At 45.4% G+C, this 16253-nt stretch overlaps 1 protein-coding gene across 8 annotated transcripts in view; it reads left to right on the top strand.

The window, feature by feature from the left end:
- The window catches only part of JAKMIP1 (janus kinase and microtubule interacting protein 1), a 200140-nt gene that overhangs the window by 70032 nt on the left and 113855 nt on the right, over positions 1–16253 (top strand). For all 8 annotated transcript variants that reach the window (XM_073574508.1, XM_073574507.1, XM_073574505.1 and 5 more), the window contains exon 3: positions 21–515. In XM_073574508.1, coding sequence (XP_073430609.1) covers positions 21–515 — 495 coding nt within the window. The remainder of the gene's footprint in view (positions 1–20; positions 516–16253) is intronic.

Below are 16253 nucleotides of genomic sequence, written 5' to 3'. Positions count from 1 at the left end.
TTTTTTTTTTGTATTTCTAGGTGACAAAGCTTCGAGAAAAGCTCCAAGATGCCAAGCAGGAGAGGGAGCAGGAGCAGCACCGACATACTGTATATGTAACAGAACTGAAAGCCAAGCTACACGAGGAGAAGATGAAGGAGCTTCAGTCCGTCCGGGAGGCACTGATACGCCAGCACGAACTTGACGTAACCCGTGTGGTCAAAATCAAAGACAGTGAAATCCAGCGTTTACAATCCACCGTCAATGTTTTACGGGACGGAGCCGCAGACAAAGTAAAGACGGCTTTATTGAACGAAGCCAGGGAGGAAGCCAAGAGATCATTCGATAGTGAACGCATTAAATTTCATCAGGAGATATTAGAACTGAAAACCGGAAAAAAACAACTAGAGGAAACGTTAAACAATGTCATGCAGGCGGATAAAACCAAGGCGTCAGATTTACGGATAGCTTATCAGACGCATCAGGATGAGATTACCCGGATAAAGCGGGAATCTGAGCGGGATATCCGCAGACTGGTGAGTTGGGTAAAACATGATGGACCATCACTGGGATGTAGAAGTTTAATACCAGTGCTTGGAAATTGGGAAAACTTATCAGTATCGGCTGTCCTATGTGAACTTCCACTATAGAATTCACTTTTATCCCTATTTCAGTACTCAATTATGTCTGATCGATCAATCCCAAAGGGTCCATACTTCCAGAAATGGCTCCACACCTGTCTGTGAGATGTGTCCTAGATGGTAGCTCAGCTCCATTGATATGACCGGTGCTGAGCTACAATACTGATTAGAAAATTGTGCTGCTTATTGCTGCTTTTTTTGGAATAATGCCACCTTTTTCTCTAATCTCTCTATATAAAAATGAATGTGTGTGTATATCACCAACCAATCACGAAGCATCTTTCATTTCACCAGAGCGATTCAAAAGAAGCTGAGCTGTGATTGGTTGCTATTACCAACAGTTTTCCCACTTGACAACACCTCAGCAGACACTGACATGGTGGGAGAAATCTAGCTCCCAGCCATTGTCAGCCCCCCTGAAAGGAGCAGAGAGCACATGACAGAAATGAATCCCCCCTCCCGTGCCCATATACCCATCACACATCCTCCGCCATCCCGTAGGCACATCTTCCCTCTTAAAAGGATCATTGGTATGGAATTTAGGGCAAATCCATCCAGCACTTTAATTCTGACCCCAGGCCTATCTTAAAGGGATCCCCGGTATGGAAGTTAGGACCGTTCCACTCAGCTCTGTGGTTCTGACCCCAGGGTCTCTTAAAGGGATCATTGGTATGGAATTTAGAGCAAATCCACTCTGTGCTTTGGTACTGAGCCCAGGCCCTTCTTAAAGGGATCCCTGGTATGGAAGTCAGGGCAATTGCCTTCAAATGCTCTGGTACTGACACCAGGCTCTCTTAAAGGAATCTCCTATATTGAAGTTAGGGCAAATCCCTCGGCGCTCTGATTCTGACCCCAGGGTTCTATTAAAGGGATCATTGGTATGCAAATCAGGGCAAATCCACTCAGCGCTCTGGTTCTGATCCCAGGCTCTCTTAAAGGGATTCCCAGTATGAAAGTTAGGGCAAATCCACTCTGCACTTTGGTACTGACCCCAGGCCTCTCTTAAAGGGATCTTTGGTATGGAAGTTAGGGTAAATCCCTCAGCGCTCTGATTCTCACCTCAGGCTTCTATTAAAGGGATCATTGGTATGGAAGTCAGGGCAAATCCACTCAGCACTCTGGTTCTGACACCAGGCCTCTCTTAAAGGGATCCTCAGTATGGAAGTTAGGACCGTTCCACTCAGCGCTCTGGTTCTGACTCCAGGCTGATGGGATGATGTGGGATATTAGTGGTAGTACTCCAGTGGCTCTGGCTGATGTAGGATATTAGTGGTAGTTGTCTGGTGGCTCTGGCTGACGGGATGATGTGGGATATTAGGGGTAGTAGTCCGGTAGCTCTGGCTGATGGGATGATGTGGGATATTATAGTGAATGTGGCTATGTGGAATGGGCGGGGCTCTACACTCAGTTTTATTTATATAATATCTATATATATATATATATCTCTATCTATCTATCTGAAGAGCCCGGCGCTGCCCGGGCATAGTAACTAACTGTGGTTAGTTATAACAAATTATAATTATCCTCCATCCCATAGTCCCGTGCCCATATACCCATCATACATATTCTTCATCCCATAGTCCCATGCCCATATACCCATCATACATATCCTCCATCCCATAGTCCTGTGCCCATATGCCCATCACACATCCTCCATTCCTTAGTCCCATGCCCATATACCCATCATACATATTCTCCATCCCATAGTCCCGTGCCCATATACCCCTCACACATCCTTCATCCCATAGTCCCATGCCCATATACCCATCATACATATCCTCCATCCCATAGTCCCGTGCCCATATACCCATCACACATCCTCCATTCCATAGTCCAATGCACATATACCCATCATACATATTCTCCATCCCATAGTCCCGTGCCCATATACCCATCACACATCCTCCATTCCATAGTCAACCATTATGACAACATAATGAGGGGTGGGGCTTGCAACCTATGAGTCAGCGTCGCCATGGCAACCATTGTGACATCATAATGAGGGGCGGGGCTTGATACGCACACACTGTTTCCCCTTTATGTAGATAGGGGCATTATGACATCATAATGAGGGGCGGGGCGGGGCTTGACGCGCACACACTTTTTCCCCATTATGTAGATGGGGGTTAAATTGTTTGGTGAATTGGAACGCGCAGGGTTAAAATTTCGCCTCACAACATAGCCTAGGACGCTCTCAGGGTCCAGACGTGTGACACTGCCAAATTTTCTGGCTGTAGCTGCGACGGTGCGGATGCCAATCCCGGAGATACACACACACACACACACACACACACACACACACACACACACACACACACACACACACACACACACACACTTTGAGCTTATATATATATATATATTTGTTATAGCTAACCGTAGTTAGTTACTATGCCTGGGCAGCGCCGGGCTCTTCAGCTAGTCTCTATATTTAAATATGAATGTGTGTGTGTGTATCCCCAACCAATCATGAAGCATCTTTCATTTCGCCAGAGCTGTTTAAAACAAGCTGAGCTGTGATTGGTTGCTCTGAGCAACAGTTTTCCACTCCAGAAAACACCTCCACTGAAATGGTGAGAGAAATCTAGCATCCCTGGGAACATAAAGCTCCCAGCCATTGTCTGCCCCAAGAAAGGAGCAGAGAGCACATGACAGAAATGAATTCCCCCCCCCCTCCCGTGCCCATATACACATCACTCATCCTCCATCCATAGGCACATCTTCCCTCTTAAAGGGATCATTGGTATGGAAGTTAGGGCAAATCCATCCAGCGCTTTGGTTCTAACCCCAAGCCTCTCTTAAAGGGATCCCCGGTATGGAACTTAGGACAATTCCACTCAGCGTTCTGGTTCTGACACCAGGCTTTCTTAAAGGGATCCCCGGTATAGAAGTCTGGGCAATTGCCTTCAAATGCTCTGGTACTGACCCCAGGCTCTCTTAAGGGATCTCCGGTATGGAAGTCAGGGCAAATCCACTATGCGCTCTGATTCTGACCCCAGGCCCCTCTTAAAGAGATCCCCTGTACGGAAGTGAGGGCAAATCCACTCTGCGCTTTGGTACAGACCGCAGGCCTCTCTTAAAGGTATCTCCGGTATGGAAGTTAGGGTAAATCCCTCAGCGCTCTGAATCTGACCCCAGAATTCTATTAAAAGGATCTTTGGTATGGAAGTCAGGGCAAGTCCACTCAGTGCTCTCTTTCTGACCCCAGGCTGATGGGATGATGTGGGATATTAGGGGTAGTAGTCCGGTGGCTCTGGCTGATGGGATGATGTGGTATATTAGGGGTAGTAGTCCGGTGGCTCTGGCTGACGGGATGATGTGGGATATTAGGGGTAGTAGTCCGGTGGCTCTGGCTGACGGGATGATGTGGGATATTAGGGGTAGTAGTCCGGCGGCTGTGACTGGATGATGTGGGATATTAGGGGTAGTAGTCCGGTGGCTATGGCTGACGGGATGATGTGGGATATTAGGGGTAGTAGTCCGGTGGCTCTGGCTGACCGGACGATGTGGGATATTAGTAGTCTGGTGACTCTAGCTGTTAGGAACAACGGAACGCACTAAATAAAAATAATAAAGTGCGTATGTCGCTCGGGTTGCACCGTGCAGTAGGTGATATAACCGCTGCTAAGTGGTGGCAGGAGCAATATGGCGGAAATGCACACAGGGTTAAACTTCACCCAGGTGCGCAGAGCAATCTCAGTTAACTCACAGAGATGCAAAAAAGTACAAACACAAATGACTGAGCCTGTTGTAGTCACAGTACTCAGTAACAAACGCACACACGATATACGGTCACAGGAGTAGCCCAAGACGGCGGCACTACGTCCATCTAGACCTACCGTGTGCGCGGCGTTGCAACTGCGAGCGCAAAGGAGGCTGCTACTGCAGCACGGCGTAGACACTGCCGCTAAACGACAAAGGCAAGGTGCAAGCGCAATGTCGGATGCTAGCAGCTGTGGATCTTGCAGCAGAGGAGCGCTGGCGCTGATTCTAACTCAGTCCCTATCCACATGCGTAATATCAGAGGGAAGGGGTTTCAAATGAGTCAGTCACCAGAATCATACATCCGTCCTCATACACAAAGCAGCAAGTAAGTCTATACTAGCGCATGGCGGAACAGCCATGCGTGCCTTTTATAGCAGCCGGGACCTTCTGCACGCTTCCAGATCTGAGATGGACCAATGAGAACTGGAGCAGGACCTGAGCACATGACTCCCGATCTCCAATGGGAGATCGTCCCATGAGCATGCCCAGTAAGAGGACAGAAGGACTTAGCCTCAGGAGAGATTTGCTGCAAGGCAATCTCCTCTGCAGTGGAAAAACAGGAGGAGAGCGCAGAATGTGAGGATCTGGATCCCTGCTGAGTAAACGCAGAAATCCAACTCCTTAAGGGCCCGTTACACATAGCGATATCGCTAGCAATATCGCTGTAACGTCACTGGTTTTGTTGCGTAGCAGCGATATTGCTAGCGATATCGCTACATGTGATACTTGCCTCCGACCGGATCCCCTGCTATCGCTGATCGTGCGAGAACGTACTGGACCATTTCTCGTCGGGCACTTCCTGTGGCGCCGACGAGCGACGCATGGACGCGGGTGGGAGGACGTCAGGATCGCCGCGTCTGACAGGCAAGTTGCGACCCTCGACCGCTGCTATGTCGCTGGTGAGATCTGCCTGTGTGGCAGCTCACTAGCGACCACTTAGCGATGCACCAGCGATCCAGCTGGTGCATTGCTAAGTGTAAAGGTACCCTAACACTAGCTGACGGGATGATGTGGGATATTAGGGGTAGTAATCCGGTATCTCTGGCTGACGGGATGATGTGGGGTATTAGAGTGTGGCTATGCGGCGTGGGCGGGGGCTCTACACTCAGCTTTAGATATAGATATATAGATATAGTCATTATAATTTGTTATAACTAACCGTAGTTACTATGCCCGGGCAGCGCCGGGCTCTTCAGCTAGTTCTTTTATAAATCTCTGTTTAGAGGATTTGTAGAAGACTTGAATCAGGCGAATAAACACTTTAGCCAGGCCTAGAAGCTAATGCAAATGATGAGGCTCACTTACACTTTAGAGTAGGGCCAGACTGATTGTGACATGACCATCCCGCCATCTAAATGTGTAAAGGGCCCTCCTGACTGTTCCCCAACATTTGGTATCGCTCCTTGCAAGCTGCCGTGTAGCCACCTCATAAATTGAACCATATAATCTCTACTAGGCCTGGAAGAAGTGGCATCGGGGGTGTTTACTTTTCCAGAACATAGTTAAATTAATTCCACTTTGTACTTATAACAGGATCTCGCCACTTTCTCCTCCTCACTCAGCACTGTCGGATGCTTTGGTCTGAATACCTGAAAAACAGGATTTAGACGTTCCCCCGACGTAGCAATACTCTTGAATAAGGCAAACAGTATGAGACTTGGATCGGCAGAGTCAGTCTTTTTTGTTGGGCACTATTGCCTGGTCTACCGCGCCAAATAAAGAGCGACTCCATTGGAAAGGAGGTGAAATGTAGTCTGTTTCATATCTTAGACTCTGTTTGCCTCATGCAAATGATTGACCATGTTAGGTGAACATCTAAATTAATGTTTTTTTGTGTGTTCAGGTGGGAGCTCCCAGTGGAATACTGAGCGGTGAGGAAAAGTGGCTTCATTCCTTAGTTGGTGTTTTGAACAAAATTACATTGGGTCAGGTGGTCCTCTGAAATTTAAATAGGGAAGTTGGCTCACCCAAGGAAGGTCTTGTCACCATGTGCATCTGCTTGAGTCTACATCACAATTGCCAAATTTTTTCTAATTTTTTTTTTTTTTCTAATTTTTCCAAAATGCTTGTAAAAGTTAATGTGTACTGGACACCGCACAAATCGTCCACATGGCAGTGCTTTCTTCACTGTGACGTTGAGCCATGGTGTCCAGACACGCATTTGGTTTAACTGTCTCCACATGTCGCAAACCACATTCTCTGAATCTGCAATCTATTCTTTCTAAACACTGTTTTTTGGTGATTACTTTTTGTATCTCCGTTCATACTGCACCCACACACAAATCATACACCGTTTGAAAGGTAAACTTTCCCTCTTCAGCAAGAAAATAGCCAAACCACACATCCACGATTTGATCACAAAATATAGTTTAAACATTAATTTTCATAAACCTGCAGTAAGGAAAAATGACCTGCAGGTGGCACCACAGTACCCCAAAGCACACTACCACAAAGCTGCTTACAGACATCACAAACAAATCCAAACATTTGCCTTTGGGGCGCTTTCCAGCTTGCCGAACTGCTTGCTCAGCCTATTTTAGCCAAATTGGAGCATTGCACACTTCACTGCAGGTGAGGCAGATATGCTAACACATATTTGTAAACATGCACTGCCTATTGAATTGCACACTTTCTCCGTTCATACTCCACTGTTATGATTGAGTCACCGTAGGAGGCAGACACAAAAATAGAAGCTACGTCCAGAAAACCAGAGAAGTTGGCAACTATCAGATTGCAGACCCCTGAACCTATCAACACAACTAGCAGTAGCCGTGGGGGGTTCCTACGGTGCCCTAGACCCCTCAATCACAGCCGGAGAGCTAAATAGCCTAAAGACAGAAAAGGAATTCTAAACTGCCCCAGAGCAGACCCCAAAGTAAAAGACAACCCCCAACATATAATGACGGTGAAGCAAGATGAAAACACACTCACACAGATAGAAAGATAGGCTGAGCAAACGATGGGGCCCAAGCTAACTAAACAGAACAGGAAAGGAAGGTTGCTGTCTGCAATCTGCCAAAACCCTATCAAAAACATAAGCCAACAAGCTGATATGGAAAAAGGCCCTGAAGCAGCTAGGCTTCAAAAACTAAATCAGCACTCAGGTATTTTCAGAAGACAGAGCTAAAGGAATTCAGCTCACCCCAGCAGGGAATGGCAGAAATCCAGAAAAACAAAGCAAAACAAAGTCAAAGCACAAATGCAAAAAGCCGAGCAGAAAACTTAGCTTTAGAAGAGCAGGAATTCAGACTGGTCTCCAAAGATCCCACAGAGAAATCACCCGCAGGGCAGAAGGGCGTCGGCGGCCTTATATCCAGTCAGTAACTCCACTCAGCCAGTCATCATCATTAGGCTCAGGTGTTTGATAATCAGGCTCACTACCTTTCTTTACCAGAAGAGGGAGTTCATCGGGCCTCAGTAGTGAAGGGGAAAATGAACTCACAACACTCCACCCACACAAACAAATGATACACCATTTGAAAGGTTAAATTACCTGCAGGTGGCAGCACACTACCCCAAAGCACACTACCACAAAGCTGCTTACAGACATCACAAACAAATACAAACATTTGCCTTGGGGTCTTTCCAGCTTGCTCAAGTTTATTTCAGGCACATTGAAGGATTGCACACTTCACTGCAGGTGAGTCACATATGCAAACACATTTGTAAACATGCACTGCTTTTTCGCTGATTACTTCACCCCACACACACAAATGATACACCATTTTAAAGGTAAACTTGCTCCCTTCAGCAAGAAAAGAGCCAAACAAACCACACATACACGATTTTATCACGAAATACAGTTTAAACATTAATTTTCATAAACCTGCAGAAAGACACAATGACCTGGAGGTGGCACCTCAACCGCAAGACATTTTTTTGGCCTCTACTTATCAAACCAATTTATTGTATTACCAATCTACATATATAAATACCTGTCTGTGTCCATCAGCTCATGAAATACATTTACATTTGACCAGCTTGCTTTTTCTGAAATTGCCTGCGCCCCTGACGACCAATGTGCGAAAATTTTGCACGGGCCAAGCTAGTTTATAAAGGTTGCTAAGTATGATCTAACTAAAGGAATGTGCACAGACAACTTTGTGGACTACAAGTTACAGAAGGTTCCAAAATTAATGTAGAATAATTCAACATCGCCGTAAATTTCTTCATTTAGAATATAATCAGGATCTTGGAAAGATTTTGATCCATTTTTTGCCTAAAGGTTTTTTGCTCATAGCCTATGACCATGAGTAACAGCATGTTGGCGTGAACACAGACTAAATGAAGAAATAAATGCAGATCATTTTTTTTTTTTTTTTTTTTTTTGCTGATGTTGAATTATTTTTGTTATGAAAACTAAAGGCGTCTAGTACTATGTTTTAATGTAAAAATGGGCCCATGCTGGTCTTAAAATGCACAAAAAATGTATATTCACCTACTGGACCATCGCTCCTTACTGCTACTGGCTTCTCCCGCTGATCTATTGAATTCTGGCGGTCACGTTCCGTCTGAGAACTGTCTCTTTATTTCAACTTGGATGGAGGTGACCACTGCAGCCAATCACTTGACACTTCCCATCAGAAGAGAAAGCCAGCAGACCAGAGGAGCAGAGAAGGTTCTGTATGTGAGTATGTCCACTATGCGATGACTATGCAGGGGGAGAGCACCTTCTGCGCCTGCTCAGAAGATCCCTGAATGCAGCGCCCACAGAAGGGAGGGATGAGGTATAGATTTCCGAGGGAGTGCAGGACGCAGCCGCGGGATTCCAGGGCTGTAACTGGCGCTGATGGGAGGGGGTAGTATTGTAATGAGGACAGGGGGTAGGGATTTCTTCTGGACATTTCTCAATAACAAGACCATTAATATGAGGCAGACAGGTAGGACTAGTGCAGTGGTTTTCGAACTCTACTCCAGTCCTCACGGTCCCCAACAGGTCATGTTTTCAGGATTTCCATAGTGTTACACATGTGAGAGAATGCCTGATGCCTTGATGATACTTCCATCACCTGTGAAATACTAAGGAAATCCTGAAAATATGACCTGTTGGGGTCCGCGAGGACTGGAGTTTGGGAACCACTGGACTAGTGTAACACTTCTATTACCTGTATGCCCATATTAACCCCTTTCCGACGTTGAGCGTAATAGTACGCGCATGTCGGAATCCCTCCCTTTGATGTGAGCTCTGGCGCTGAGCCCACATCTTTCCCGGCACGTGTCAGCAATTTTCCAATACATGATTGGTTTAAACATATCGTGTCGTTCAAAAGTACAACTCGTCCCACAAAAAATAAGCTCTCACATGGCCATTTTGACCGAAAAATAAAATACCGTAGGTATGGATCTGGGAAGAAGGGGAGCCAAAAATAAAAGCGCAAAAGCGAAAATACCTCCGGTCGTTAAGGGGTTAATCGATCATATGTCCCAGGGGATAACGGATTCACTTAAAAAAAAAACAAACAAAAAAAAAACTGTGCCCCAATCTGTTAAGGCCGAGTGTGCTCAACAACTTGCGGAGTGACGCCAGCCTTATCCTGTCTTTTTCCTCCTCCTTTCATTCATTTAGCAGTTTTACATTTTTGTAGAATTTTGCGGCTGAATGGCAAAACCATCTGGCATCGTGTTTTATACACGGCAACTGGAAAGTTACAGTGTGAGGCTGATAAATTCTGCATCTGTTGTTTCCCATCTATGAGCCGCACAAAACAGTCATTTTATAATAAAATTGCTTATGTAGGAGTGAGAATTCTCCAGCGCCCTTGTGAAGTGATCAGCATTCTAAGGAATTTCAAAAACCATGTGCACAGTTGTAGGTGACCCTGGCTTTATAATTCTTACATAGAGAGAGCTTTGGACGGCAGGTAAAAAAATAGTCACAAATGGGACCAAACCATAGAATGTGATAAAAATAAATTAAAAAGACAAAAAGAATCCTTGTTCAATCCCACATAAACCGACGCCATTCCACACCATTGGAGCCTCAGCTCTGTAATGGGCAATGGATGAAAAAAGTTAGTATTTGCTATTTTATTGATTTTTATCACATTTTCCAGCTGTTTGCCATATTTTTTAAAAAAAATCTCAGACCATGTCCTGTAAAAATAATAGAAAAAATAAAATAATCGCTTGTGATTTGACCACCGTTGACTCCTTAGGGTATGTCTTTACTGATTTTTTTTCTTTTTTCTTTTTTCCGTTTGCAGCTGTAAAAAAAAAAAAAAAAAAAAAAACTAGTTAGGAAAGTTGTCAGTTGTGTTTGCAGTGGACAAGTTCCAAAAATTCTTTGTTCACGTACCCTAAAGAATCCCTTCTGGAAAGACCTAGATAAGATTGCCTGCCTGCAGCTGCCACTAGAGGGAGCATGGAGTTTTCGGATATTTCTGGCATAGTCTATGGACATGTAATGAATGTTATTTGGCAGAATCCCCAGCAGGAAACAAAGTGGAGTCTCATCAAAAAAATAATGAATGCGATCTTTATTTGCATAATATTCTACCCTGATATACTGGACAGAATAAGATGGATTTTAACATTCATACTACTATGTTATGAGTCTTTTTTTCACATTGCACCATAGGAAGGTAATGGGGGACTACAGCTTGAGTAATCAGAAAATTCCATTTTTTTATGTTAAATGTATTTTTTCTAAATGTTATCAATCTAAAATAAAAAATACATCTTGCAATTTTCACACTGGCTGCTAGGCCTAATATTAGCCTCCAACTTTCTATTAGGCACATGGAAATTAGCAGCAGTAGATTATCAGATCCTACTGAGTCATTGTAATCCTGACTCAGATGATAATGAGCCTGCAGAAAGTCATCTATACAGAACAGGAAGAATTAATGTAGTAAAAGTGCATGTGATTTGGGAAATTGTAAAAAAAAAAAAAAAAATTAAAACCTTTTTTTTAAAAAAAATGCAGTATACTTTTATAAACCTGATTTGGGGTATGTGCACAAGATGTCTTTTAAACTTTGGCAATCCCGCCAAGTTTTTCAAGTAGATGTCACTTCAGGAAACAGCCAGCTGCGTTTTATTCCGAACCCTCTTTTTTTTTTTTTTTTTTTTTTGCGTCTTTGCAATGAACTTTTGTAGAGGCTTCTGTTGTGAATTCTCTCTCTGGCTTACCTCTGGTGATTACTGAAGGTAGTGGAGCTGGTCAGATTGACAGAGGGGTTGTGGAGTTCTCTTTCTGGGCTCCCTCTGGTGGTTACTGGAGGTAGTGGAGCTGATCTGATTGACCGAGGCTTGCCACCTTATAATGAGGAAGACGATTGGAGATGTGGGGTTTCTGATTGGGATTTAAGACAGCTGATTCCCTCTATCCCTGCTGGTGATTTTCTTCCTGTGCCTTCTGAGGTCTGATGTCTCCTGCTCTTTCCCTGCATGGTTCAGCTAAATGGTTCATCTGATATTCTGTTTGCATTTGATCTGGTTTTGTCTGTCTCTGCTTTGTGCGGGTCAGCTAGCTCTGGCTGGGGCTGTGCTGAATCACCGCCCATATGTTACTGCTTGTGCCAGTTTTTGTCCCCTGTTATATTGGTCTCTTTTTGCTTTGCTTTCAGAATATCCCAGAGTGCTGATATAGTGGGGGCGAAGTCGTGCGACTTTAGTGTTTTTGTGCATCAGACGTGTTGGACTTTTTGCAGGGTTTTTTGCGTGATTGCAGACAGTGTCTTTACTTTCCTGCCCTGTCTAGTCAGTGTGGGCCCCATCGTTTGCTCAGTCTATTTTTCTGCCCGCGTTTGTGTTTTCACCTTGTCTCACCGACAGTATATGGTTGGGGCTATCTATTCCTTTGGGGTCTGCTCCGGGGCAGTTTAGATTTCCCCTTTCTTGCTTTAGGCTTAGTTAGCTCTCCGGCTGTGCCGAGGCGTCTAGGATCATCGTAGGTACGCTCCACGGCTACGGCTAGTTGTGTGGATAGGATCAGGGGTCTGCAATCCGCTTAGTTACCAACCTCTCTGGTTTTCTGTGGCTTAGCCTGGGCCTGCTATCGTCCTCGGTGACCCATTCATAACAGAATCACCAGCCTAGCTGTAGACTCTAGGATACTCTATAGAAGGAATTAAAAAAAAAAAAAAAAAAAGTGTCAATTTGTTTTATATATTTTTATTCCTCTTCTTTTTTTTCTGGGGCTGTAGGAGGATATTATTTGTCTAAATGGAGACTAAGCAATTGTCTGATCATGTTGAGCAGCTCGCTGCTGAAGTGCGGGGAATTTCCGCCTATCTCGCTCAATCATCTGCTGTTGAACCAAAAATCCCTACTCCGGGTTTGTTTTCTGGGGATCGGTCTAAATTTTTGAATTTTAAGAATAATTGTAAATTATTTCTTGCCTTGAAGCCTAACTCATCGGGGAGCTCTGTGCAGCAGGTTAAAATGAGTTTGGATCTAAATCCCATTGAATACCTGTAGAGAGATCTTAAAATTACTGTTGGGGGAAGGCGCCTTCAAATATGTGTAGTGACTAATAAGTTAATAGAGCTGTCAATAAATTTAACTCGAGTGAGCTGTGTTAGCACGAGTTAAACAAGGATTTAGAAATTCCTGAAGCAGTAGCTATGGTGCCATTTGTCCCAGCACCCCTGAAGATGCCACAATGTAGGGAAACATATCAGAGAGATTGAGTGCGGGGTTGTAAATGTTAATTTAGGTATTCACTTAGAGAAGCATGAACTAAATTGTGAGGTCACATTTCAGGCATCTCACTCACATATTTGTAAGCAGCAGAAGCTGCATACTTAATGGAAATTTGTCATCAGATTTTTTTCTATGTAATCTGATTGTAGCATGATGTGGGGCAGAGATCCAGATTCTAGTGATGTATCACTTACTAGACTTGTTCACTTTTAATACAATCCCTGTTTTCTCTAATCCCCTCCATGACAGCACACAGGAGGTTGCCTCCCCATCCTAATTAGGGACAGGAAGCAAGAGGTTAAATAGCCCTCCCCTTCCTCTAATCCCCTGTGTTTTCCTGTCCCTAATCGGGATGAAGAGGTTCTGTGTGCTCCGTGGATGGGGCTGGCAAGATCCCGGAGTTTTTTTTACCTGAGAGCTGGGGTCGATCGTCCCGGACCTTCCTCCCCGGATGCTGCTCCTGCCGCTGGCGGGACCCGCACCATCCTCCGGCGCTCTGGCAATGGTGGATGGTTCCTTCTGGGCTGGGGGCCTCCCGTAGCTCCCCAGCCCAGGATCCGCTCCCCCCATGCGCCGCATGCTCGCCTTTAACTGAGCGGCATGCACCGTAAGTGACGTTCACCTCCAGGTCCAAAGGCGCGACGTCACTTCCGCTCTGCATTCCACAGTGGGAAATTTGAAAATGGGAGGGAAAAAAAAGAAACAGGTGGCGCCAGGAACTGAGGGGGAGTGATCTCATCCGATTGGATGAGGTAAGGAAGCGATGGATTTCGGTTCCTATTTAAGGACCCAGATGGAAGACTCTATAAGGTAGGACTAACGTCTGCATGATGGATGCGTCTTCCCTGAAAGCTGCTTCTGCAGAGCCCAGCACAAACCCTGGCCCAGTGAGTACACTTGGAAAAGGGTATACACCTTTTTGCTTCAGGACCCATCCTTAGGGGCCCCCCTCCTTTTCGCCCTTTCAGGGAGCAAGGATCCTGCACCAAAAACGGAAGAAAAACCTACAAGCCGCAAATGCGCCATCTATAGGAAAAAAACTCCCCTCCAATTATAAAAAGACTTTGTGCCAGCAATGTACGGGGAAAATCGTGTGGGAGGAACAACCATCCCTGATAGAGGAAGTAAGAGGGATGGTGCGACAGGAGATCCAGTTTTCCCAGTCATTCGGGGGGGGGGGCCTCAACCTCAAGGAAGAGGAAATATGCCCCTGAGGACTTCTCAGATTCCGAACCTGAGTCATCGGTTTCAGCGGATTGGAGGGAAGAGGGTGAATTAACCCCAGCCCAGACAGAAGATGATAAAAAATGGTTCATTTCCTCAGACAATATGGAGGAACAACTCTCAGCGGTCAGGAACACAATGAAGAAGATAGACCACCCCGCTCGGTGCAGGATGATCTATTTGATGGCCTGAAGTCTAAGAAGAAAGTGGTTTTCCCTATCCATGATAATATCCAGAATCTAATCTTGGAAGAATGGGAATTCCCGGAAAAGAAGCTAAGTATCCCGGGCGAAATGAAGGATCGGTTTCCCCTGGATGAAGAAGCCGCTAAACCTTGGACTGAGATTCCTAAAGTACATATCCAGGTAGCCAGAGTAGCTAAAAAAACTACGCTACCCTTCGAGGACTCCTTGCAGCTCAAGAACCCGCTTGACTGGAAGATGGATAGTCTGCTGAGGAAGTCCTGGGAAGCCTCAGCAACTTCCTTAAAAACAAATGTCGCAACGGCCTGTGTAACTAGAACCCTATACCTCTGGCTTCAGCAGTTAGAGGACCATATAAAAAGAGGAACTCCGAGTGAAGATCTTCTAACCTCTCTACCGCTTCTACAGAAGGCAGCAGCATTTTTAGCGACTCCTCGGCAGAATCGGTCCGTATTGCGGCAAGAATATCCGTACTTTCCAACACCACTCGAAGGGCCTTATGGCTGAAAATGTGGAGTGGAGATATCCTATCGAAATCAAAATTATGCTCTATCGCCCACCCCAGGCTCAATACCCTCAATACAGGGGTGAAGGAAAAACAGGGCGATGGAGCTACCCAAAAGGCGGAAGAGGCAGGAATATTTTTCACGACTCCTGCTCAGACAGAGATAAGAAATTACGCCAAGCAGGTAGGGGGCAGAATCGCAAACTACTTCCCGGGTTGGCAGAAGATAACCACGGATCGAAGAATCCTAGACTCGGTCAGACGGGGAGTAAAAACAGAATTCTCCTCCAGCCCTCCTCAAAACCTGGAAGTAACACATCTTCCTTCGGCAAGACTTCAAAAAGTTCTGCATTCTGAACTCCAAAAGATGCTATCATCGGCGGTTATCTCACCAGTTCCAGAACCGGAGTAGGGTCAAGGCCACTACTCCTGGCTAGTCTTAGTAAAAAAGCCAAGTGGGAAATACCGGGTCATCAACCTAAAGAAGCTGAACCAACATGTCCGGTACCAACGCTTCAAGATGGAATCAATAAAGACCACGATACCATTGCTCGGAGAAGACTTTGCCATGGACACCATAGATCTCCAAGAGGCCTATTACCATGTACCCATCCATCCATCTCATTGGCGATATCTAAGGTTCGCAGTCCCTCTAGACGAAGTGCACCACTTCCAGTTCAGAGTTCTGCCCTTCGGCATATCTTCGGCACCCCGAACATTTACAAAAATAATGGCAGAAGTGGTAGCATTCTTCAGAGGAAAGGACATATGTGTTGTCCCTTACCTGTTCGACCTCCTGGTCATGGCTCCCTCCAACACCACTCTAAGAAAACACCTGCAATCAGTCCTGCAGACCCTGGCATCCCTGGGCTGGATGGTAAATTGGGAAAAATCAGACCTGAATCCCTCAACCAGGAAGGTCTTTCTAGGGATCCTCTTAGATTCCCAGAACCAAATATCTTTTCTGTCCACCAAGCAGGTAAGCGTAAGATCAAAAGTTCGGACTCTAAAAAGTCAAAAAACAGTGACTATAAGGTTTGTCATGTCGACATTAGGGTAAATGACTTATTGCATCCAAGCGGTCCCCTTCAAAGATACTTCAGAGACATATCCTATCCCGCTGGAACGGAGACCCTCAATACGAGAATCTCCCTACCCCAACACGTAAAGCGGTCTCTCAACTGGTGGCTCAACCAGGGAAACCTAGCAAAAGGGACACCCTAGATATAATATCCCAAGACGTCAATCACAACAGACGCCAGCAACCGCGTTTGGGGAGCAATATCGCCT

This window comes from Dendrobates tinctorius, unplaced genomic scaffold (genome assembly GCF_039654945.1).
Source record: "Dendrobates tinctorius isolate UK_male_01 unplaced genomic scaffold, ASM3965494v1 ptg000039l, whole genome shotgun sequence".
Classification (NCBI taxonomy): domain Eukaryota; kingdom Metazoa; phylum Chordata; class Amphibia; order Anura; family Dendrobatidae; genus Dendrobates; species Dendrobates tinctorius.
Note: the sequence above shows the minus strand (reverse complement) of the source record. Positions and strands in the feature narration are given on the sequence as shown.